General features: G+C 53.6%; 9 protein-coding genes across 9 annotated transcripts; 4 read left to right on the top strand and 5 right to left on the bottom strand.

The window, feature by feature from the left end:
• The first annotated feature begins 74 nt into the window (after positions 1 to 74).
• PSV08DRAFT_364329 (uncharacterized protein) lies at positions 75 to 1,102 on the top strand. Its single transcript, XM_014220750.2, has 2 exons — positions 75 to 598; positions 657 to 1,102. Exons 1-2 carry the CDS (start codon positions 320 to 322, stop codon positions 948 to 950), a joined length of 573 nt encoding a protein of 190 aa, XP_014076225.1. The 5' UTR covers positions 75 to 319; the 3' UTR covers positions 951 to 1,102.
• A 298-nt stretch (positions 1,103 to 1,400) lies between these two features.
• PSV08DRAFT_403815 (uncharacterized protein) lies at positions 1,401 to 2,531 on the top strand. The gene is made up of 2 exons (XM_014220749.2): positions 1,401 to 1,745; positions 1,901 to 2,531. The coding sequence occupies exons 1-2, from the start codon at positions 1,455 to 1,457 to the stop codon at positions 2,474 to 2,476; spliced, it is 867 nt and encodes a 288-aa protein (XP_014076224.1). The 5' UTR covers positions 1,401 to 1,454; the 3' UTR covers positions 2,477 to 2,531.
• A 1,195-nt stretch (positions 2,532 to 3,726) lies between these two features.
• On the top strand, positions 3,727 to 6,855 carry PSV08DRAFT_403814 (glycoside hydrolase; the record flags this gene model as incomplete). The annotated part of the gene is made up of 3 exons (XM_014220748.1): positions 3,727 to 3,874; positions 3,963 to 4,798; positions 4,882 to 6,855. The coding sequence occupies 3 exons, from the start codon at positions 3,727 to 3,729 to the stop codon at positions 6,853 to 6,855; spliced, it is 2,958 nt and encodes a 985-aa protein (XP_014076223.1).
• A 45-nt stretch (positions 6,856 to 6,900) lies between these two features.
• On the bottom strand, positions 6,901 to 8,299 carry PSV08DRAFT_318634 (uncharacterized protein). The gene is made up of 2 exons (XM_014220747.2): positions 7,947 to 8,299; positions 6,901 to 7,569 (listed from the first exon to the last, which is right to left on the bottom strand). The coding sequence occupies exons 1-2, from the start codon at positions 8,211 to 8,213 to the stop codon at positions 7,027 to 7,029; spliced, it is 810 nt and encodes a 269-aa protein (XP_014076222.2). The 5' UTR covers positions 8,214 to 8,299; the 3' UTR covers positions 6,901 to 7,026.
• A 1,920-nt stretch (positions 8,300 to 10,219) lies between these two features.
• PSV08DRAFT_318627 (uncharacterized protein) lies at positions 10,220 to 10,997 on the top strand. The gene has a single exon (XM_066092673.1). The coding sequence runs from the start codon at positions 10,228 to 10,230 to the stop codon at positions 10,666 to 10,668; it is 441 nt and encodes a 146-aa protein (XP_065948694.1). The 5' UTR covers positions 10,220 to 10,227; the 3' UTR covers positions 10,669 to 10,997.
• Positions 10,998 to 11,096: 99 nt separating this feature from the next.
• PSV08DRAFT_378520 (methyltransferase-domain-containing protein) lies at positions 11,097 to 12,864 on the bottom strand (the record flags this gene model as incomplete). Its single annotated transcript, XM_014220746.2, has 3 exons — positions 12,641 to 12,864; positions 11,553 to 12,595; positions 11,097 to 11,510 (listed from the first exon to the last, which is right to left on the bottom strand). The coding sequence occupies exons 1-3, from the start codon at positions 12,819 to 12,821 to the stop codon at positions 11,097 to 11,099; spliced, it is 1,638 nt and encodes a 545-aa protein (XP_014076221.1). The 5' UTR covers positions 12,822 to 12,864.
• Positions 12,865 to 13,235: 371 nt separating this feature from the next.
• On the bottom strand, positions 13,236 to 15,399 carry PSV08DRAFT_207024 (Bestrophin, RFP-TM, chloride channel-domain-containing protein). The gene is made up of 3 exons (XM_014220745.1): positions 14,946 to 15,399; positions 13,995 to 14,890; positions 13,236 to 13,936 (listed from the first exon to the last, which is right to left on the bottom strand). The coding sequence occupies exons 1-3, from the start codon at positions 15,138 to 15,140 to the stop codon at positions 13,579 to 13,581; spliced, it is 1,449 nt and encodes a 482-aa protein (XP_014076220.1). The 5' UTR covers positions 15,141 to 15,399; the 3' UTR covers positions 13,236 to 13,578.
• Positions 15,400 to 16,443: 1,044 nt separating this feature from the next.
• PSV08DRAFT_364322 (uncharacterized protein) lies at positions 16,444 to 17,638 on the bottom strand (the record flags this gene model as incomplete). Its single annotated transcript, XM_014220743.2, has 1 exon — positions 16,444 to 17,638. One exon carries the CDS (start codon positions 17,636 to 17,638, stop codon positions 16,589 to 16,591), a length of 1,050 nt encoding a protein of 349 aa, XP_014076218.2. The 3' UTR covers positions 16,444 to 16,588.
• Positions 17,639 to 18,243: 605 nt separating this feature from the next.
• On the bottom strand, positions 18,244 to 20,367 carry PSV08DRAFT_318577 (Cys/Met metabolism PLP-dependent enzyme-domain-containing protein). Its single transcript, XM_014220742.2, has 3 exons — positions 19,973 to 20,367; positions 18,864 to 19,910; positions 18,244 to 18,813 (listed from the first exon to the last, which is right to left on the bottom strand). The coding sequence occupies exons 1-3, from the start codon at positions 20,165 to 20,167 to the stop codon at positions 18,700 to 18,702; spliced, it is 1,356 nt and encodes a 451-aa protein (XP_014076217.1). The 5' UTR covers positions 20,168 to 20,367; the 3' UTR covers positions 18,244 to 18,699.
• Between the last annotated feature and the right edge of the window lie 172 nt (positions 20,368 to 20,539).

The raw sequence follows: 20,539 nt of genomic DNA, 5'->3' as shown, positions 1-20,539 counted from the left end.
GTCAACAAGGGGGTCAAGGCGGCAACGTTTCGGCAACGGGCGATTCGCCGAGGCTCCTCCGAACTATCCATGTCAACCTCAACTCATCCACCAGAGGCGACACATCACTAACCCTCGAGTTGATACCACTCATCCCACCGTAGACTAGACGTCATCCGTGGCCACATAATCACCTCACTAGCTACAGGCCCAATACCGAGTTTGCCTGCACGTCGCTCTCTACTGTCGCACTCAACGCTCCATACGTCGCTCTCGGCCACACCACAGGCCCTGTAGCACCGTCTCATCACTGTCTGGCACATAGTGACAGAACACAGCCATGGCGGAACAAAGCATCAACGTTCCCCAGGTACTCGTGTTCATCGTCGTCACCTTCCTGGCCGTACGATGGTACTTTAGCAAACCCACACCAGCAGCGCCTGGCACGCGAGCAGCCGCAAACCGCGCCACACCCCGTATCAACCTGGCGCAGATCGACCAGGTAGCGGAGATGTTGCCGCAACTGAATAGAAGGGACATTGCGTGGGATCTGCAGCGAAACGGTGGAAATGTTGCAGCAACAACAGAGCGGGCGCTGAGTGGGCGGGGGTTAGACACGGTATGATTTATCCATGGACATGTGTCAAAAAGAACTTGGTTCGCTGACGTTGAGATAGGCACCACCATCTTTCCAAATACCTGCACCACGCGCTTCACCTGCACCCGCTCGACCAGCCGCTGCACCAGCAAAGCCTTCACATCCCGATCTGATCACACGATACAACCTATCTTCAAAGATCAACGAAGCACCCCAGGCTGCACCAGAAGAGCAACCAAAATCAAAATCTTGGAGCGCGGACAAGAATGAGAGGCAGGCGAATCTGCAAAGGAGGAGAGAGGAGATGATTCTGGCCGCACGGAGGAAGCTGGAGGCACAGGAAAAGGCAAAGGCTTCGGGAACAAGTGCATGAAGGGATGTGGTACAGCTATCATACTAGATCTGGTACACTTGCCAAAGGCAAGCGTACACGGTCCACGATCAGTCGTGATATTCTAGGTCGATCTTGCATTAATACCAGGGCCCTTTCAACTGTCCCGATTTAATATGCATTTTCCGTCCAGATCTCTCATCGCCACACTTTATGCGCAATCAATAGCGACATTATACTATATTTGTCATGTATCTCCGTCATGAGCCAATAATGGCGCTGCATCCGTAGCACCCCCCCCCCCCCCCCCCCCCATCGATATGGGGGCCAAAACTATACCGCATGCATGCCTCACCAGCCACGAAGAGCCCAGAAAGTGGAGACTTTCCCCTTGCCATGCGACCTGGGGACCTTGGAATAATTTGGCCGAATACCATGTGTACTTTGCGTACATAGGTCAAGGGCCATAATTTCTCTCTCTCCCCCCCCCCCCCCGCTCTGCCGTTTTAATTTTTTTTTCCGTGTTTCTTGGTCTTTTCGCCATTTATGTCTCATACAGCTGAGATCTGGAGCGCCCTGGGGCTTCCGGCGCGAGCAGCTGCTCGCCTTCTGCTAGCGCCGCGCTACCTGATCAATGGCTTTTCGCGTCTCCGCGAGTGGAACGACAATGCGTGGGCGCGAACACGGTACGGGCCGTCGTATCGCTACCGTCTGTGGCTGCTGTTTGATGCGCGGGATCTGGAGGTGTTGGAACATATAATCAATCAGGGTACCGACAAGGAAGTGCTTGAGCTGCGGGAAGCAAAGTTGGAACAGTTTAGACTTGTGGCTTTGGTTGTATGTTTTCCCTCTCTCTCTCTCTCTCTCTTGTTTTTGATTTTTGATTTTTGATTTCTTCGTCTCTTTTAAGGCGTGTTCTGCTGCTGCTACTACTACTACGTAGTACTACCCCGCCTCATTCACACTGCCATGATGGCTAAATCTTTGTCTAGGGCGCGCTGCTAGCAACATTAGCACTCCAGGCAATGTCACTGCCTGAGCTTTCTAATACGACGTTTATCGTACGTTCTTGCTTTACACAAGGCACGATGCTCTCCCTACTCGCTACATTTTTCACTTGCATCCAGCAACGCGAACTGGGCTTCGTTCGCACCGCGTCTGCACTGCGTATATGGCTTTCCAACGGCGTCCAGTATCGCGATTCCCGTGAGCATCTCGTGTGGCAGAGTTCGCTTGCTTCTCTGACACTAATGGAGGCGCCTTATGAGCTGATCTCGCTGGCTGTCACTAACTTCGTGTGCGGTATGTCGGCGTACATGTGGAGCGCTTGGAAGGAAAATTTGCCATTGCAAAAGGAGGGAGATGTGTTGCGGAGGTTGGCCGTGCTGGTGTATTTTGCGGTTGGGACGGGCTTTGCTTTTACGCTTTTCCCTGTGCTTCTGGGGGCCAAGGATGAGGAAGGGAAGCTCGGTAGTATGGAGATGGATAGTTTGATAGAAGGGCAAGGCCATGGCCAAAGAATGTGGGACGAAGGGAGGGTAGAGGCTCAGCAGAAGAGGGCTCGGTAGTATATGTGTGTTGTCAAGCATCAAGAGAAATGCAAGTTTTCGGTTGTTCGATCAAAATTTTGGGTGTGAAGCCAAGCTGAATTCTGAGCAAAAGACGATTGCCGTTTATTTCTATATAGGGAATTCCGGTCCGAGTTGTTCAGTTTGCCGGTTGGTTATTCCAGTTGAGCACGAAAGGAATCGTCACCAGGTCATCCCAGGTGCTTGTTGCGATGGTACGTGCAAGTATTCAATGTACCGCAAGAATATCTGGTTTGTATTCTAAATTCACCAAGTACGATTATCCTGCACTCACAACGTGATCATATATGATGGTACAAGAGAAAGAAGTGAAAGAAGCAGATGCAGATACTTAGCAACTTGGAATTTCTAATTAAGGGAAAAATAGAACAATTGTTTTGCAACAATTCTCTGCCTGTGTCAGGGGAAATAGTGAGGATATCAAAAATAGTATTCCATGGTCTGCTTGGATGTTTTCCACAGTTTTAGCAGGCAACCGAAGTTGTTCTTATAGGATCTTTCCTATGACTCGAAAAATTCTGATAGAGCTTCAAACGTCGTGCAAGCACTCTAGAAAATAAAAACAAAAGAAACAGTCTGGAGATTCGATGTTTCACTATCACAAACAGGAGGTGTTGCAATCGGGAAGCCACCATCCATGCCTATCTACTTGCGTCCACCACCATAACACCGCAATCATCCCCCAAAGACACCAACCTCCAAAACCCCGTACTCCCATTTCCCCAGAAAATACCTACTTTTCCTAGCCCACTTTCTTTGCCAGCAACCCCACATTCACCATGCCAATCGCGCACCCCGGCCCCTTCGCCTCCGCAGCTTCGAAAAACAAGCCATGTCGTTCCCGTCTCGGCGTCTCGGCGGGATGATGTCCCGTTTATCCCGCCACCCACCCAATAACCTCCTTCGCCAGGTACTCAGTTAACAATACACTATTGGTACCTTGCATACGAATTTAGCCCGTCCCGCCGGTCCAGCTCAGGTGTGTCGCTCCCCCGGGCGGGCGCGGGGAGCAAAAATGTACCGTCAATGATATCGTTGCGCTACGTACGCACAGGGAAAGGAGCATCCTTGAATGGCGGACGGGCGCAAGAATAGACTTGGAGCTTATGGGTTAAAGCACATAAGCCGTGTCGGCCGCCCGTCGCTCGTAGTTTTTGGTCGAGGATATTTCTCGTCTCTCTTCGGTGGGTTTCGTTGACACCGTGTTTTGGTTGCGAAGGAACGCAACCATGCGGCTCTCACGCATCGTCGCTGTCGCGGCGTCGCTCTTTTACAGCGCTCTAGCTGCAAACAATGGGCTGCAGACGACTGTAGAATGGGACAATGGCTCGCTGATGATCAAAGGCGAGCGCATCATGATTATGAGTGGAGAATTCCGTATGTACATGCTACTTACTCCTCCAAACCAAAGCAAATACCACGTAAAGAGGTTACTGACTACCAAACTTTTTGTCTCAAACCCCAGACTATGCCCGCCTCCCCGTCCCCGCCCTCTGGTCCGATGTATTCCAAAAATTCAAAGCAAACGGCATAAACACCGTGAGCATCTACTTCTTCTGGTCCTACCACTCCGCCTCACGCGGCACCTACGATTTCACCTCGCCAGCAAAAGACCTGCAGCGTCTGCTTTCCGCAGCACAAGAAGCAGGCCTCTACGTTATCGCACGCCCGGGCCCTTACTGCAACGCCGAAACGAACGCCGGGGGCTTCGCTCTCTGGACCAGCGATGGCAGTGGCGGGAAATACCGCACGAGCGACGCCACGTACCGCGAGACATGGTCCGAATGGGTTGCGCAAGTCGGCAGCATCATTGCGAAAAACCAGATCACAAATGGCGGACCCGTGATTCTCACGCAGGTGGAAAATGAATTGCAGGAGACGCGATATGTAGCGAATGATACGCTGGTGTTGTACATGGAGCAGCTCAAAACTGCGTTTAAGGAAGCGGGCATTGTTGTTCCGCTGACGCATAACGAGAAGGGGTTCCGGTCGAAGAGCTGGTCGTCGGACTACAAGAATGTGGGTGGGGCGATTGATGTGTATGGACTGGATAGTTATCCTGGTGGTATGAGTTGTACGAATCTCGACACGGGGTTTAATCTGCCCAGGACGTACTACCAGTGGTTCCAGGAAGTGTCGCCATCGCAACCAGAGTATCTGCCTGAGTTTGAGGGGGGCTGGTTTCAGCCGTGGGGTGGGTACTTTTTTGATCAGTGCAAGGCGGAGCAGAGCCCGGAGTTTGCGGATGTGTTTTATAAGGGGTTGATTGGGCAGAGGGCTACGTTGTTGAATTTGTACATGGTATGTTTTCTCTCTATCTCGCTCAGACGAGTAATTGAGATGGGTGGTAAAATGGCATTGGCGGCGACTAACAACTCTTACAGGCCTATGGCGGTACGAATTGGGGTCAACTCGCTGCACCTGTCGTCTACACTTCTTACGATTACGATGCGCCTCTCCGCGAGACTCGCGAGATTCGCCCAAAATTCTCGCAGTACAAACTTCTTGCTCTCTTCACCCGTGTGAGCAAGGGCCTGCACAATACATTCATGGAAGCAAACGGCACAGCAAACGCCGTCTCGAGCTCCGCCATCTGGACCTGGCAGCTTAAGAATCGCAAGTCAGATGCACGATTCTATCTTGCTGAGAATAACAATACGCGCACGAGGGACGTGACTGGATTTTCCATGACGGTCAAGACGTCCGAGGGCGATGTGACGATCCCGAGCATGCAGCTTGCGGGGCGGCAGAGTAGATGGGTTGTCACAGATTATGCGGTTGGAAACGAGACGCTGCTTTACTCTTCGGCGGAGATTGCATCTTACGGGTTGTTTGATCGTCCTGTTCTTGTCTTCTACACGCGGCAAGGCCAGGTTGGCGAGTTTGCCTTCAAGTCGCGCGGTAACCTGACCTTCAAGTCGTGGGGCGCAGAGTCCGATATTGCAAGTGCACCGGCAAACGGAACGTACTCTCGCTTCAGTTTCACACAAAGCAAGGGAGTGACGGTTGTCGAGTTCTCCAATGGGATTATGGCGTATCTTTTGGATATTCCATCCGCATGGACGTTTTTTGCACCAACAACGACCAACAACCCCAACGTCACGCCCGATAAACAAATTTTTGTCCGTGGACCTTATCTTGTTCGGTCGGCAAGCATTGACGATGGGACCGTTGCTGTCATTGGTGATAATGCCAATGCAACTTCGATCGAAGTCTACGCCGGTGCAGACGTCGAGACGATATCCTGGAACGGCCGAAAACTCGACACCACAAAGACACCGTACGGTGCTCTTACTGCAAATCTCGAAGGAACTGCAGATCGCCAAGTCACACTCCCAGCGCTTTCCAACTTCAAGGCTGCAGACTCATCACCAGAAATTCAGCCCTCGTACGACGACAGCAACTGGGTTGTTGCGAACAAGACGACCACCCTCAGCCCAGTCAAACCACTTACACTACCCGTTCTCTTTAGCAGCGATTACAAGTTCTACACGGGCGCGAAAATCTACCGTGGCTACTTTTCTGGCAAGACAGCCACCGGGTTCAACATCACCGTGCAGGGAGGTGTGGCTGCGGGATGGAATGCATGGCTCAACGGACAACCCCTTGGATACCATGGAGGCAACGCCTCACTCACATCAACCACAGCGCAGCTATCCTTTGGCAACGCGACACTGCTGGAGCAAAGCAATGTCCTGACCGTGATTACCGACTACACAGGCCACGACCAAACGTCGACCGGACCGGCAGGAGCCGAGAACCCACGTGGTATCCTAGACGCACAGCTCCTCACTGCCAATAGAACTAAGCTGCCTTTTGACCAGTGGAAGATCCAAGGAAATGCGGGTGGAGAGAAAAACCTGGATCCCGTTCGTGGCCCGATGAATGAAGGTGGTTTCTACGGCGAGCGTCTAGGCTGGCACCTCCCCGGCTTCGACACTGCATCCTGGGAGTCTGCAAGCCCGACAGTCGAAGGTGTCGAAGGCGCTGCGATACGCTGGTTCACTACTACCTTTTCACTTGATATTGATGCTGATCTTGATGTTCCGATTGGGGTTGAACTAGTGGCACCCAAGAGCACGATTGCACGCGTCATGCTGTTTGTGAATGGATACCAGTATGGCAAGTTTGTGCCGCATATTGGGCCGCAGACGCGGTTCCCGGTTCCGCCTGGTATACTCAACATGAGAGGGGAGAATACACTGAGTGTGGCTGTGTGGGCACAGACGGACAAGGGGGCCAAGCTGGATACGTTGAGATTGGTCGAGTATGCGCGGTATGAGAGTGGGTTTGGATTTGGCGAGATTGATGGTGAAGAGCTGCAGCCGAGGTGGGAAGATCGAAGTCAGTACGCTTGAGAAACTTGTTTCTCTAAGGGACAATTCACGGCAAATGAAGGGTTCTTGATTCCACTACTCACATGAAGTAGCAGTTTGGATACCATTTTGGGTCTCTTGTACATAATTTTCGTAAGCATGCAGTCGCTAGTATAAATGCAAAGTAACAGCCGTAAATGCGAGGGTTCATGCTCAGTCATCCCAACCGTCGTGGCCACCGTCTTCAAAGTCGAGCACCATGTCGACCCAGTTACCGCCGCCGTACTGGCATTTGCTGGGGCCAATCTTCTTGAAGCCTGCTCGTTCGTAAAAGGGTATGTATCGGTCTCTGCAGATGAGGGCTATGCGCGTGGCGACGCCAGAGTCCTTTATTCTTTGCACGTAGCTTCGCAGTAATATAGAGCCAAGTCCCTTTCGGGCAAAGTTGGGGTGTACACAGAGCGAGTGGAGACATACAGTTTGGCCGTCTTCATTGTGGCCAGTCGAGGGTGCTAGCTGGTAGTTGGTCTTCCAGTCCTTTGGATAGTCCATGGCGTCATCGGTGACGAGAGGGGATTTGGATTTGGTGGATATGATGTGGGCGAGTAGAATGCGTTTTCGATCACTGTCGGTGGAATTTATTGAAGGAAAAGTGCGTGTCTTGAGGATCTCGCCCAGAGGCCCTGAGGTGGTGGGGTAGGCGGATGAGAAGAGGCCGCTGCAAAGTTCGCCGCATGTTCGCAGACGGTAATCGAGCTAGAAGAGGTTAGTGGGGGAATCCAGGTGGCACAGTAGGGCGAAGACGGTTGGTGGTCGAGTGTTAGCAGGGAAGGAACACAAGCGATTGCCGTGCAGCCACTGGCCTGTAGCACAACAACGAACATGTACACAAGACATGACGGATAGTGAAAAGCACATGACCAGGCAGTATGCAGTGGCCGTTGATCAAGGTAATGTAACGTGCATCAAGGGGAAGAAAAGGCCGGTGGCCGATGGCGACATGTAGCCCAAAGGTGGTACTGGACAGATTGACACTGAAGCACACAGGCACGAAAAGTACCAGGACTAGAGGAAGAAAGGATGGAAGGAAAGAAAGAAAGAAAGAGACGGCAAAGCAGTAGGATCGGTCTCACCTTTTCTCGGGAAGCGGCCTCGATGGGATCGAAGGCGGCATGCTCAAGCCAGTCGCAGTCATCGAGATCGTCGATGTTGAGCAGGGAAGAATAGGGACGGAGACGCATCTGCCTAAGCGTTTCCTCCTGGGCAATGCTTGAGCTGCGATGGGGTACCAGACTCGACGACTGCTCCTTGGGGTCCGGGCTGGCTAGGGCGTCTGGTTCTCTGGACAGCTTGGGCATGCTCTCGAGCGTCTGTTTGTCGGCCAGCAGGTCGCGTGGCATGGTTGCTTTGGAATATGCAGGCGGCGGCAGGTGAGAGAGAAAGAGAGAGAGAGTGGATGGCACTGCAGGACAAGCAGCAGACGGACGAGCACAGGGTGGACAGGGTGGCCGGGGTGGACAGACAGTCCAGCCGTGGGCATGGTCACGGGACTCGCTCACCGGCCTCGCCCCGCCTTTACTAGCGGCTCGCTTGGCCTGCCGTTGTAGATCCCCGCGGGCACGTGACCCGGCATGCTTAGGGACGTGGGCATACCGTATTCCGAAGGATTATGGGCCTCGTCCAGTCCAGCTGCCGATGGGGCCTGGACACGAGATGCAACGGCCAGATAGACTGATTCGCCCCGCATGTGCTGCGCAGGCGAAACGTGTTGGCTGCAGTCTGCACATTCGGGGGCGACTGGCTGGTGGGGGATGCGCTCGTATCTATCGAGGTGCCCGTGTGTAGTGTAGATATGTATAGTACTGTGCAGTGCAGGTCCATGTAAAGTCGGTAGGGTAGCTACGTAGTAGCAAAAAGCAAAAGCAGTAGGGATGGACTGCCCCGCTTCCTCTGCCCCCCTTGTTCCCAACGGCCAACGACGTCGTCTCAGCTCATGACAGGCGGTGCTCCTTCGACTGCACGCCTTTGTCCCAGCCCGACGACGCTGGTACATGACAGGGTCACCGTCTTGCTGCCCTACTGTACGCGCTGCTCCCACTCCCACAACATGGCGGCCCTGCAGCCTGTGCCCTCTGATCGCTGATTCATCTGATCCGTCCGCCGCTGGTCTTGCGGCTCCACTGCCTTCCATTTCCTTCCAGCCTCTCTGAGACCCCAAGCCGGCAACCGTCATCCCCAAAGGCCTCTGCCGCCGCCAAACCCCACAAACTCCCAAAAGGCCCTGCCACCGTGCTACACTCTTTGCCCGCTTCCAGACTCGCCCGCATACGCCCCAGCGCCCCTCCCCGATCCGCCATGTGAGTCCAGCCCAGAGCCGTTTCTGTCCCACCACCACCACCATCACCACCGCTGCTAACCTGCCCTCTCTAGGCCGCGCGTCACCATATCCATCACTGCGCCCGGCACCAGCGCCGACGCAGACCTGCTGACGCTCGAACTGCCTCCCGGGAGCACCATCAAAGACCTCAAGGGCTTCATCGAGGCCGACACCAGCCTGCCCGCCGCCGCACAGAGCCTCTACCTAAACGGCCAGCCCGTCGCCATCGACACACAGACACTAGAGGATGCCGGTATCAAGGATGGTGAGATGCTGGCCGTCGTATTGCGCGCCGCACCTCGACCAAACAGGAACATGCATCAGTCGGGCAGACCAGCCCAGCCGGATCCAGAGGGTGTGCGACAACTGGTCCTCAACGACCCCCAGCAGATGAACAAGTTACGCCAGGCCGACCCGGAACTCGCCGCCGCCGTCAACGACCCCACCAGGTGGAGGAATACATATGCCCAGAGGCAACGCCAGGCAGAGGAATCAGAGCGCGAGCGCCAGAACCAAATCGCCCTGCTCAACGAGGACCCTTTCAACGTCGAGGCCCAGCGCAAGATTGAAGACATCATTCGCCAGGACCGTGTTGTTGAGAATCTGCAAAAGGCATATGACGAGAATCCAGAGGGTGAGTACTGACATGGTTTCGTGTAAATTATTTTTCTTCTAAATTCTGAAACCCCTCAACTCGTCAAATTTTACTGTAGTACCTGCTAAACTAGAAACACTGACATGATGCAGTCTTCACGCGCGTACACATGCTCTACGTCAACACCGAAGTCAACGGTGTGCCCGTCAAGGCCTTTGTCGACTCTGGCGCCCAGGCCACCATCATGTCCCCCGACTGCGCAGAGCGATGTGGCATCATGCGACTGATGGACGTCCGATATGCTGGTATGGCACGTGGTGTCGGTACAGCACGTATTTTGGGTCGCGTTCACCATGCTGAGATTAAAATTGGAGGCGCAGTCATGCCCTGTGCCTTCACTGTCATGGAAGGCAAGGACGTCGATCTTCTCTTTGGTCTCGACATGCTGAAGCGCTACCGTGCCAAGATCGATCTCGAGAAGAATGCGCTATGCTTTGAAGGCCAGGAAGTTCCCTTTTTACACGAATCGGAAATTCCCAGGAGCTTTGAGGAAGCCGAGTTGAACGAGCCCACCGTTTCCGGCCCTAATGGTGAAGAGATTGGTGCAAAGACTGGTGCTGTGCGACCCAAGGGCTCTTCACAAGCTGGCCCCTCCAACACTGGCGCATCATCGTCATCGTCATCGTCGCAACCTGCACAAACCCAAGCCCAGCCAACAGCGTCCAAAGCACCTACGCTTGCCGCGCCAAACTCCAGGTTTCCTCGCGAACACGTCCAGCAGCTCACTGGCATGTTTGGCTGTTCTGAACAAGAAGCCATACAGGCCCTGGAGATGTTTGGCGGCAACGTAGAGCACGCTGCAAGTTTCCTCATTGGCGGTTAACTCCCGACTTTGAATCAGCGATAGAAGGAAGGCAAACTCGGAATTATCAACATGTCGAGGGTTTCCTAAACGACGCTTACTTGGGACTGCCATAAGCCTGTATGGCACGAGTTCCCCTGTATGGAGTTGATTCGAGACTTGCACCTGGTTTTGGACGACCGAGTAGACAAACTCATGGGGAAAATTATGGCGTTGGCATGGTACAACATAGCATATCCTGCATGTGTTACTGCTAACAAGCATGATTGGGATACACAAGGGTTTCATTGAGGACGACGTGAACAACAAGTAGTAGAGAGCAAAACAGAACAAAAAGAGATGTATGATAGAATCAAGCACTCTTTGAAAGTGATTTTATTATAGAGTATCGTGAACCCCGTGAACCGCCGCACACATGTCTCCGCAATATCTACTCCCCCTTTCGTTGTTTACCTAATCTTGTACAAACACGGCTTCAACACCGCCTTGTCTGCCTCCTCGCCCTCATCCTCATCCCCAGCACCCAAGCCCATACGCTTGCCCTTGAGCCCAAACTTGAGCCCGCCACCCCTCTGCGCCACAGCCCCCTCCTTTTGGTCTTCCCGCGCATTCTTGCCCCGACTGGGATGCGCCGCCTTGACAAACTGCATCTTGACAAACATCTTGTTGCTCAGATCAATCGCGTCACCAGGTCGCTCGGGCAGCGCATCAAGCACAAACCCACGCTTGCGCAGGACATTGACAAAAGCCGATACATCCGTTCCTTCTTTGGCATCCTGGCCATCCACCACAACCGCCAGCTCCGCCTCATCTTCCGAATCCTCAGGCCCTTCTTCCGGCGGCTTCTCCCCTTTATTCGCCTTCTTCACCTTGTTATTCTTCGACGCGAGTTTCTTGCTATCCACTGGTTTCCGCAGTGACCCAATGGAATTGATAGGCACACCACCTTTCTTCTTGTCGACACGGCCGAAGCGAGATTTAATCTCCGAGACCCAGAGCTCACCGCGCCAGCGCAGGATGCGGTAGGCCTCGTCGATGAAGTCGAGCCAGTTTGTGCCCATGAGGGCTAGGCAGAAGATTGCGACGTCGACGCTGTTGTCGGCGAGGGGCAGGGCGGCGATGTCGGCGACAGTGACGAGGTCGGCAGAGGGTCCGCTGGGTTTCGAGAGGTCGAAGGAGTGGAAGGTTAGGTTTAGCGATTTTAGGTGCGGTTGGAGGCGGTAGGAGAGCGAGGCAGTGCCGCAGCCTAGGTCGGCGATTGTGCTGTGGCCTTTGAAGTCGCGGGGGAGAGGTTTTGCGTCGCCACGGGGAGGCGCGATGGAGGTAGCCTCTTGCTCGTCTTCGAAGCCAGGGCCCCGGCGTACGGCAGCTTTGTTTTGTGCTTTGCGGTCTTTGCGCTGGTCTTTGTTGCGGAGTTCGGCGCGGACGAGGATGCTGTTTACGTAGCTGTCTACGGGATTCGAGGGCCATACTTCGACCTGTTGTGCGAAGCCTCGGTGGTAGTCTTCGAACATGGAAGGATCTTCTTTGAAGAGCGAGGCGCTGTCGGCAGATGGTTTTGTGTAGAGAGCTTCGTTTAGATGGCGGAAACGGGCACTGGCCAGCTTGCTGCGCATGGAGCGTTGCAGCGGTGTGAGGCCCTTGGGCTCAGGCAGGAGATTTTCGAGGGTGGGTGCTACTGGCACAGCTTTTTCTACAGCTGCGTTCGCGGCGAGGAGTTTATCGGCTTTGGACTCTTTCTTGCGCTTCTTCTTATCGCGTTTCGACTCGCCATCGGTGGCTGCATTCTTTTCTGCAGAAGCCTTTGCAGGAGAAGGTTTGACCTCCTCTGCTACTTCTTCTGTTTCCCTTGTGTCATTCTCACCCGGCTGTTTATCCTTGTTGCCTCCAGCCTTTCCCCGCTTCCTCTTCTTCCCGCGCTTCTCTTGCGCCGCATCGTCTGCCTCTACTGCGCCATCTGCCTCTAATGTCTTACTCTGTTTGACCTCTCCACTCTTTCCACTCGTTATGCTCTCCCATTTTTCCGCCAAATTATCCACATTGACCTCTTTCTCTTCGCGCCTTTCCTTGCGCTTCTGCGCCTTCTTTCCAGGTTTATTCTGATCCTTTGGCTTGGGCGCTTCGACCTGCGTTTTGACCTGCGCGGAGACGTTCCATCCGGGCACCGCGAACATATTTCCGAGGGTTTATAGGCAGTATCCGGTATGGGTGTTTTGTCAACGGAAAGTTGGACAAAAAAAGTTCCCGGCGTAGCTCGAAATTTTGGGCGGCGGAAGGTTTGGCCGACATGTGGGGCTTTCGCGCGGAGTTGCTTAGTACCCACTAATTTTGAACGTGAATGTGGGCATGGGTATTTAGTTCTCGCAACATCAAAACACATGTAAATTGCACGACATGTGATTGAAAATGCTAAAGTAGACTATTTCTGAACACCCAAAGATATGCGAGAGAACGCTTTTCATTGTTTCGTCGCCCTTCACAAACCATCCATTCCACTTCCGTAATCATACATCACACGTCTCTTATCGCATTCGGGTCAACAGAACCACTAGCAAGTCAGTGAATCGCGACAGAAGAAATGAAGCATGTAAAAGAATGTATGGTAAAGATGACATTATACTTAAATCTCGTCTTCTCGACAAGGTGAATGACGTCATGCAGCCATACCATAAACCATAGGCAGACGTGATCTTACCCACTGGTCCCCCATTGACATATGCACATTCCTCCCCCTCCTTCCGCTTCCCGAAAACATGGGAGAAGCACCTCAAGACATTTACAAAGATACCAGGCTTAAAAAGTAGATTTTTAGAAAAAAGAATAAACTCCGACCCAACACCAAACCACTCTCATGATGACCAAAAAAAAGATTTGATGACGAATTCAAAATGTTACTTTTTGTTCGGCGACAATCTGTCACCTACACACCTATTATTCCGGGTGATGTGGTTGCTGGGAGATACCCTGCTCCTTATCCTCGATGCTCTCGCTCTCCCTTGGGACAGCGAAGCTCTTGCGGACAATCATGTCAGCCTTTGTCTTGGTCATGAGCGCATCGCGGATATCTTGTTTGCTTCGCGCCATCCAGCTGCTGTAGTTCTTCTGGCTGAGTGGCCAGATGGGCATGTTGCCGTCGCGGCGCATGTATTCGCGAGCAACAGGTGGCGGCTGAGAAGTGATGTAGTCAATGTCCATTTCCAGTTCTTCACAGAAGGCTTCCAGGGGCAGATCGTTAACATCGTGGCCGAAGGGGTTCTCGATTTCGCGACCAATGGCGGAGAGACCGATGCTGGTAAACTAGGTTAGCAAATGTAAAGCGACTAAATGTACATCCATGGGAAACTTACATGATGTAAGCTGCGAAGATACAGCCGGGAATAGTGATCCAGCGAAGACTATCCCACAATTGGAAAGGCAACATCATGACGTAGACCCAGGTGATTTGAGAAATGGCGATCGAATAGGCAATAGGCAGAGGGGTTTGCAGGACACGGTCCATACCGATAAGGGCTTCGTTGAGCTGGACGATGCTGGTAATGGCTTGGTTTTGGTACAGACCAACATTCAAGGTGTCGTTTTCGATGAGGCTGTGAACATAGGCGGCGATGTGGTTGAGGATTTCGAGAGACAAGTTACCGAGAGGCTTCTTGGAGCGCTTGATCCTCTTGCGGGGGTTGGACTCGGCAAAGGTGACGCCGAGGTATTCACCAACGGCCTTCAACTTCTTCTTATCAGCGGGAGCGGGGATGTCGACTTCGGCAGCACGAGCAAAGGTGTCGAGGAACTCAACACGGTCGCGGAGATCAGGGTAGTCGATACCAGGCTCAAATCGAAGCCTGTGCTTGATGGAGCAGGCATATGCGTTGAGCAGATTAAGGGCAGACAGCTTGTTAAGCAAGTCTTCCTTACCAAGCTCGCCCTCGCGTTCCTTGGCGTGAATCCAGATTGTCCTTGCCAGGTTCTGGCTGACGAAGATGAGTTGACTCCAGTACTTGCGACCTTCGGTGTAGCGCTCATAGGCCGTGCTTGTCCGGAAAGAAATGGCCAGACCAACGACGAAACCAAGGACGGTGAGAAGCAAATTGCTGACAACGAGGGGATAGACGAATTGCGAAATGCAGGTGATTGCAGTAGCCCAGACAGTAATAACGATGATTGGCAAGATCATCTTGGGAAAGACGGAACCATGCATTCGCATAAAATATGGCCATTTGCTGTGTTTGGCCATGTCACGAGGTCCGACCTGAGCACTTCTGTTAGACGAATTGTATACACAATCAATGGAACGCACTACTCACAAAGTAGTCCTCGGCATCAAGGCTGCCAGTGGTCTGACGCCTTGAAGGAACTTGGTAGGTGACAGCACGGTGTCGCCATGACCGTGGAGACATTGGTCCGTCTTCGGCAGCATTGTGAGTCCCGTTTGAAGTAGGTCGGATTTCCAAGTTGTCCGGGCGAAGCGTCTTGGACGTCGAAGTCGTTGACGGCGCCATTGTGTCGGCAAAACGCACGAGAGATCAGCGCGCAACCGGCCAGCAGTTGAAAGTAGTGTGTGGTACGTTAGGACCGGGTCAGAGAAGTGGTCAATGCTCTAGCGAGAGTCGAGAGAGCCAAGTAAAAAAGAGGCCCACTAAATGATCGAGGTGTAGAGAGTGACGCGAGTCAAAGAAGCGATGCAAAGAGTGGAAAGAACGTGTGGAGGGAACGTTCTGATTAAGAGGGCAAACAAGGCAAAAAGGACGGATCAACGTTGAGTAGGGATCAAGCAGCGTGTACTTAAATATAAAACGCGGCGTATGTCGAAAATGGCAGCGATGGCAGCATCTCTGCACAAAATGCCTTGCGTAACCCAGTGGCGCCCACGGGGATTCGCTCCCGCGGGTCCTGGGGCCAGCCATGGATGGTCCGACATGCGATGGCGAGGCCGGTTGGCATGCAGGGGCCGTTTTGCACAGTGTGCCCCTGAGCCAAGGCGGCGGCGGCTGGCCAATTGCGCGGGAGATGCTGGTGGGGGCCTTTCGTAAAGAATGCTCAGTCGCGTCGAGGTGCAAGGGGTGCGACGCGGAGCACTGTTTCATGAAACGTATGTTGGCCGTGCCGAGTACGCCACTGGCCGTCTCTCTTGGTGTTGGGGAGTTGGCATCTGCTGGTTCAGCATGTGCTGACTGCTGCTGCTACCACTTGGCGCCGATTGCCGTGTCTCTGGTGCAGCCATCGCTGGGATCGCGGGGGCTCTCAGCATGCTTGATAGCGCATGACTGCGGTTGCGTGTGATGGCCATGGTGCGGGCAATGGCAGGCTGGATCGACGTGCGTTACACATGTGTCAGGACCGATGATGGGCGTGAGTGTCCGTGGGTGTCCGTGGGTGTCAGTTGGCAAGTGGATGCAGAAGGGGAGGTCTGGACAGTCTCGTGCCGAACCGAGGGCTGTCCTTGCCCCTGACGCCGTCCAGCCAATGGCAGCCCGTGCCTGTGACTCGGCGGCCAAAAGCCTCGTCAGCGTCGTGGCACGAGCATGGCCTTGCTTCGTCCGTCTGCCATTTCTAGATTGCCATGGACATGGCTGTGGCGTTCTAGCTCCCACACTATTTCCAGCGCCTCCCGACGCCATCGGGAATACCACCATGTTTACGACACTGTCCCAGGCCTGCCACGGCACATGTCTGCTAGAACAAGGAGCCTCGTCGGCACCTTGGTCGTACAGCCCCATCGCCTTCCTTCCCGCAATCCATCCGTCCCCACAGCCCGGCATAAGAAACGTTGAACGGCGGAATAGGAAAAGAACCAGAAAGAAGAAAAAAACCGCGCACCGAACATGCTTCAGTCAACTAATCTCCGAGCCCTTCGTCTCCACACCCCAGCTATGACCCGTGGACGACCAAGAACATGCCCATTCTAAACCTGGAGTCCTGCCCCATTTGCCATCCAAGCACGTACTTATTATCGCATCTGGATCCTCCTCATTTCTGCTCGCCCCCTCTCCAGCTCCACCGCTAGTCCTCTGGTCCTAAAAGTCACTCCGTCGACGCATATCCGCACGCGCTTGATCCTCTCGAGCAGCGTGCGGTACAGCCTTGCCCTCATGTCCCTCCCGTCCGTCGCACCCCAGATCTTGTCCCAAACATCCACCAGTTCGTTTCGCAGGCGCTCCGTCTCGGCCTTGTCAGGCGAAGAAGTAGAAGACGCGTCTCCTATTACCAGTGCATCCTCATCACTTTCGTCTCCCCATGGACTTCCTGACGCCGTGCGTGCACGTGGAACAACGTTCAGAATGACTTCGTCCACGCAGTCTATACGCCGGTTGCTGCGCATCATATCCGGGCCGTTGTCAAACATGTGCTTGAGAGCCGCGCATATAGCCCAACTTGTCATTTCGCCCTGCGTTGCTGCTGCTGATCCTGACCCATTCGACATCGTAGACTCAACCGGCCGAACATCCACCCACACCCGCTCAATATTCGCGTAGGACCGTGTATAAGAAAAGAGTCTAGTGTTGCTGCTGCTGCTGCTTCTCCCCTTGACATCACTCTCCATCCACGCATTGAAAAAGCTGACGACCCAACTCCAGCTCTCCATAATCTTGCTCGTCCAGCTCTGCCCCCTCTCTTCCTCTAGTCTCCGCGCGCTCCCGTCCGCCGGCCTGACAAATGGCACAGCAAGCCAAGTAAAGTAATGCGCGTTGTTTAGCACAAGACAATCCAGCCGCGAGGCAAGCTGTCCCGCCTGCCGGGCCTTGTTGGCTATCTGCATCATCTCTTGATGGACCTGGCGATTGCTCGCCAAAACACTCGCACACGTGCCCGGCATCGCTCGCGACGACACAAAACATCGACTGCTGTCTGTGCTGGGCTGATGCGTCTGCCGTACCAGGTGCCAATTGGCCGCTGTTTGTGTGTCTTGACCACTTGGGAGGGGCTTAGTCGACATAAGCATCTCCGTATAGATCATGTCCCGCAGTTCGCGGGGAAGCTCCAAGAACTGCATTGGCATCGTGAACAATCCGCAATGGGTCCTTGCTGTTTTTCTCGTATCAGGCGTTGATCTTTCGCTCGCACGCGTACCTTGTCTTGGCGGCGCCTCGGAACTAGATCGCTGCCCAGCCTTCCTTCCCTCTTCACAGTTGATAGGGACTCGGGTTGAGCCTTTTCAATTCAAGCTTCTTCTTTTTCTTTCACAAAAATGCTACAAGAGCGTCTCTTGCCAAGTGTCACCGTTTGTAAGAAAATGTTTCTAGGCGTGCCTGGCGATTGTTTCAGGCACGCAGGTACTCCCCGCATCAGCATGCCATCGGAGCGATGCTATATGTTCGAGATGCGTTTCAAAAAATGGAGGGGGGAGGAAGGAGAGAGAGATGATCCTAAACTAAACAGGCACGCCCGACCGGTTCAAGCAATGCTCAGAGTATGCCGGTTGCTTGCAAACCAATACAGCTGTTCAGGCGGGCTTCGAGATGTTGGCAAAGGTGACGGAGCTCCGGGTTTCATTCTCATATAACAAGTCAGCCTCCCCGGGTTCTTGGCACCCAAGTCACCGGATGGGCCGTATTCGGCCCCATCGGTCTAATACAGACGGACCATTGGTCATAGTACATTGTCCAAGCGCAAAGACCTGTATTTTGTAAATCCTCCTAACTAGTATGTAGTATAAGCATAGATATAAACGGTCCCTTTATCCTGCATTGCCCTTTCCACCGAGACCAAAACTCTTCGCCCTTTCATCACCCTTCCGTCGGCCAATCAAGCATTTGCAATCACAACAAAAACAAAAACATGAACACGGACACACGCGCTTGCAGCAAGTAATTTTTATTCGACAATAAGGAAAACATGCTAGCCCTCATAAGCGCCAGCAATACGTCGCGCAATGCTAAACTAAGCAGACAAATATCACGTTAACACTATACCCCCAACAAGAGGCAGTGACAGAGGTGACTGGGTCAGAGAGAGTTGCGAAGCGAAGTGTTTCTCTGACGGCTAGAGAAGAAAGAGTATCACGTTAACCTACCGTCTTCACAGTAGGACAGAGGTGACTAGAGTGGGGTTTTTTTTTGGTCACGACTCCGTAGGAGCAGGAGCAGCTTCCGAGGGCTGCGTAGGAGCGGGAGCCTCTGCAGCGAGGGCTTGGAAGCCTTCGGTCGTGATGTTGACAGCACCAGCTTGTACAAGCTATACCCTGTTAGCATCTTAATTCCCGAATAGCGTCTTCGGGGACTTACAGCGCGACTCAGATCATCAATTAGATCCTCTGGGTCTTCAATGCCAACGCATAGCCTAATAATGTCTTCAGGCATATTCCTCTCCTTCCTCGTCTTCTCGTCAATGCTCGCGTGACTCATGCGGCAAGGCATGCTGATGAGCGAGTTTACACATCCAAAGCTTACACTAATGCCCCAGAGCCTCGCGCTCTCGACAATGCGTTCACTAACGGTAACATCACCCGTTTCAAAAGACAGTACAGCGCCAGCGCCACGTGCCATACTCCAGTGCAAGTCGTACTGCGGGTGCGACTTCAGGCCTGGGTAGCGGACCTTGAAGCCGTGAGACTCGAGGAAAGTGGCGATGCGCATCGCATTCTCCTGTTGCTTCTCCATACGAACACCTAGAGTCTTGATACCGCGAAGGAGCAGCCAGGAGTCAAAGGGCGACAGGCCACATCCTGAAGCATTGATGGTGAAGTAGAGTCGATCTCCCAGAGCAGAATCGTTGACGGCGATAACACCAGCCATGAGATCGTGGTGACCAGAGAGGTACTTGGTGCCAGACTCATAGACAATATCAGAGCCAAGGTCGAGCGGATTCAATAGCATGGGCGACATCATCGTGTTGTCGACTGCAACAATGGCAGTAGGGTTCGCGGCGTGGGCGATGTTGGCGATGGTGGGGATGTCGCAGATCTTGATCAGCGGGTTCGTTGGTGTCTCGAGGAGCACCATGGCCGTCTTGTTGTTCACCACTTCGCGCACCTTCTCGGGATTCGTCGTATCGACGTGGTGCACTATTATGCCACCATGTGTCGAGAGATATTTGAGCAGTCTGTTTGTGCCACCGTACAGGTCATCGCCGGTGATGACTTCGTCGCCGGGTCGTAGGAGGCGGGTGATGACGTCGAGAGCGCCCATGCCCGACGAAACGACGAGCGCGCGGTTTGCGTTCATAATCTTGGCCAGATGCCGCTCGAGATGTGTGCGTGTGGGATTGCCTGAGCGTGTGTAGTCATATTCGCCGCCGCCGCCGCTTGCAGACTCTTGTTTGAACGTAGCAGACTGTGAGTGTTAGCTGCGGCTCAAACGCAAATGTTCTTATCCGCGCCAACGTGTTGGCTTACCTGGTAGATGGGAACGGAGCTGGCATTGTACTGGTCGCTGCTTTCCGTGTACACCAGCTCCGTCATCAGTGCATACTTCCTGCCATTGCGGGGCGAGCTGGGCGCCGGCGAGGGCGGTAGGTTATGGCCGTCAATGTCGAGCGGAAGGGCAGCCTTGCCGCTGGCGCTGGCTTTTTTGGAGCTCTCTCCAGCCATGGTGAGTATTGTGCGTCCGCGTTGCGGACTGGAAGGAAGATTGAGTGGCGTAGGGCTCACAAGATCTGTGATGCGCGTCGAAGGAATGACGAAATGCGAGTGTTGAAGTACAGAGGAGATCTAGTGCAGCAGTAATGGACGCAATCCGTAGACTTTAAGCTTTCGGGTGCGTGAGTCCAAACATCAAAAGCATCAAGCGGCACTTCCACAGGCCATCTGCAAGGCACTCTAGTCCTGACCTGTGGGGAGTCACCGCTGGAATTGCGCCATCGAGGGCAAATCGGCACTTTTCCCTCGCTCCGAACATCGCCCGCACGGTTCCGCACCCGGAGCAACATGGAAGAGGGGGGGCATTTACCCCAGATTGAGATA

Source organism: Bipolaris maydis (assembly GCF_028858645.1).
Source record: "Bipolaris maydis strain C4 unplaced genomic scaffold PSV08scaffold_11, whole genome shotgun sequence".
Classification (NCBI taxonomy): domain Eukaryota; kingdom Fungi; phylum Ascomycota; class Dothideomycetes; order Pleosporales; family Pleosporaceae; genus Bipolaris; species Bipolaris maydis.
This window is presented reverse-complemented; position numbering and strand designations above follow the sequence as displayed.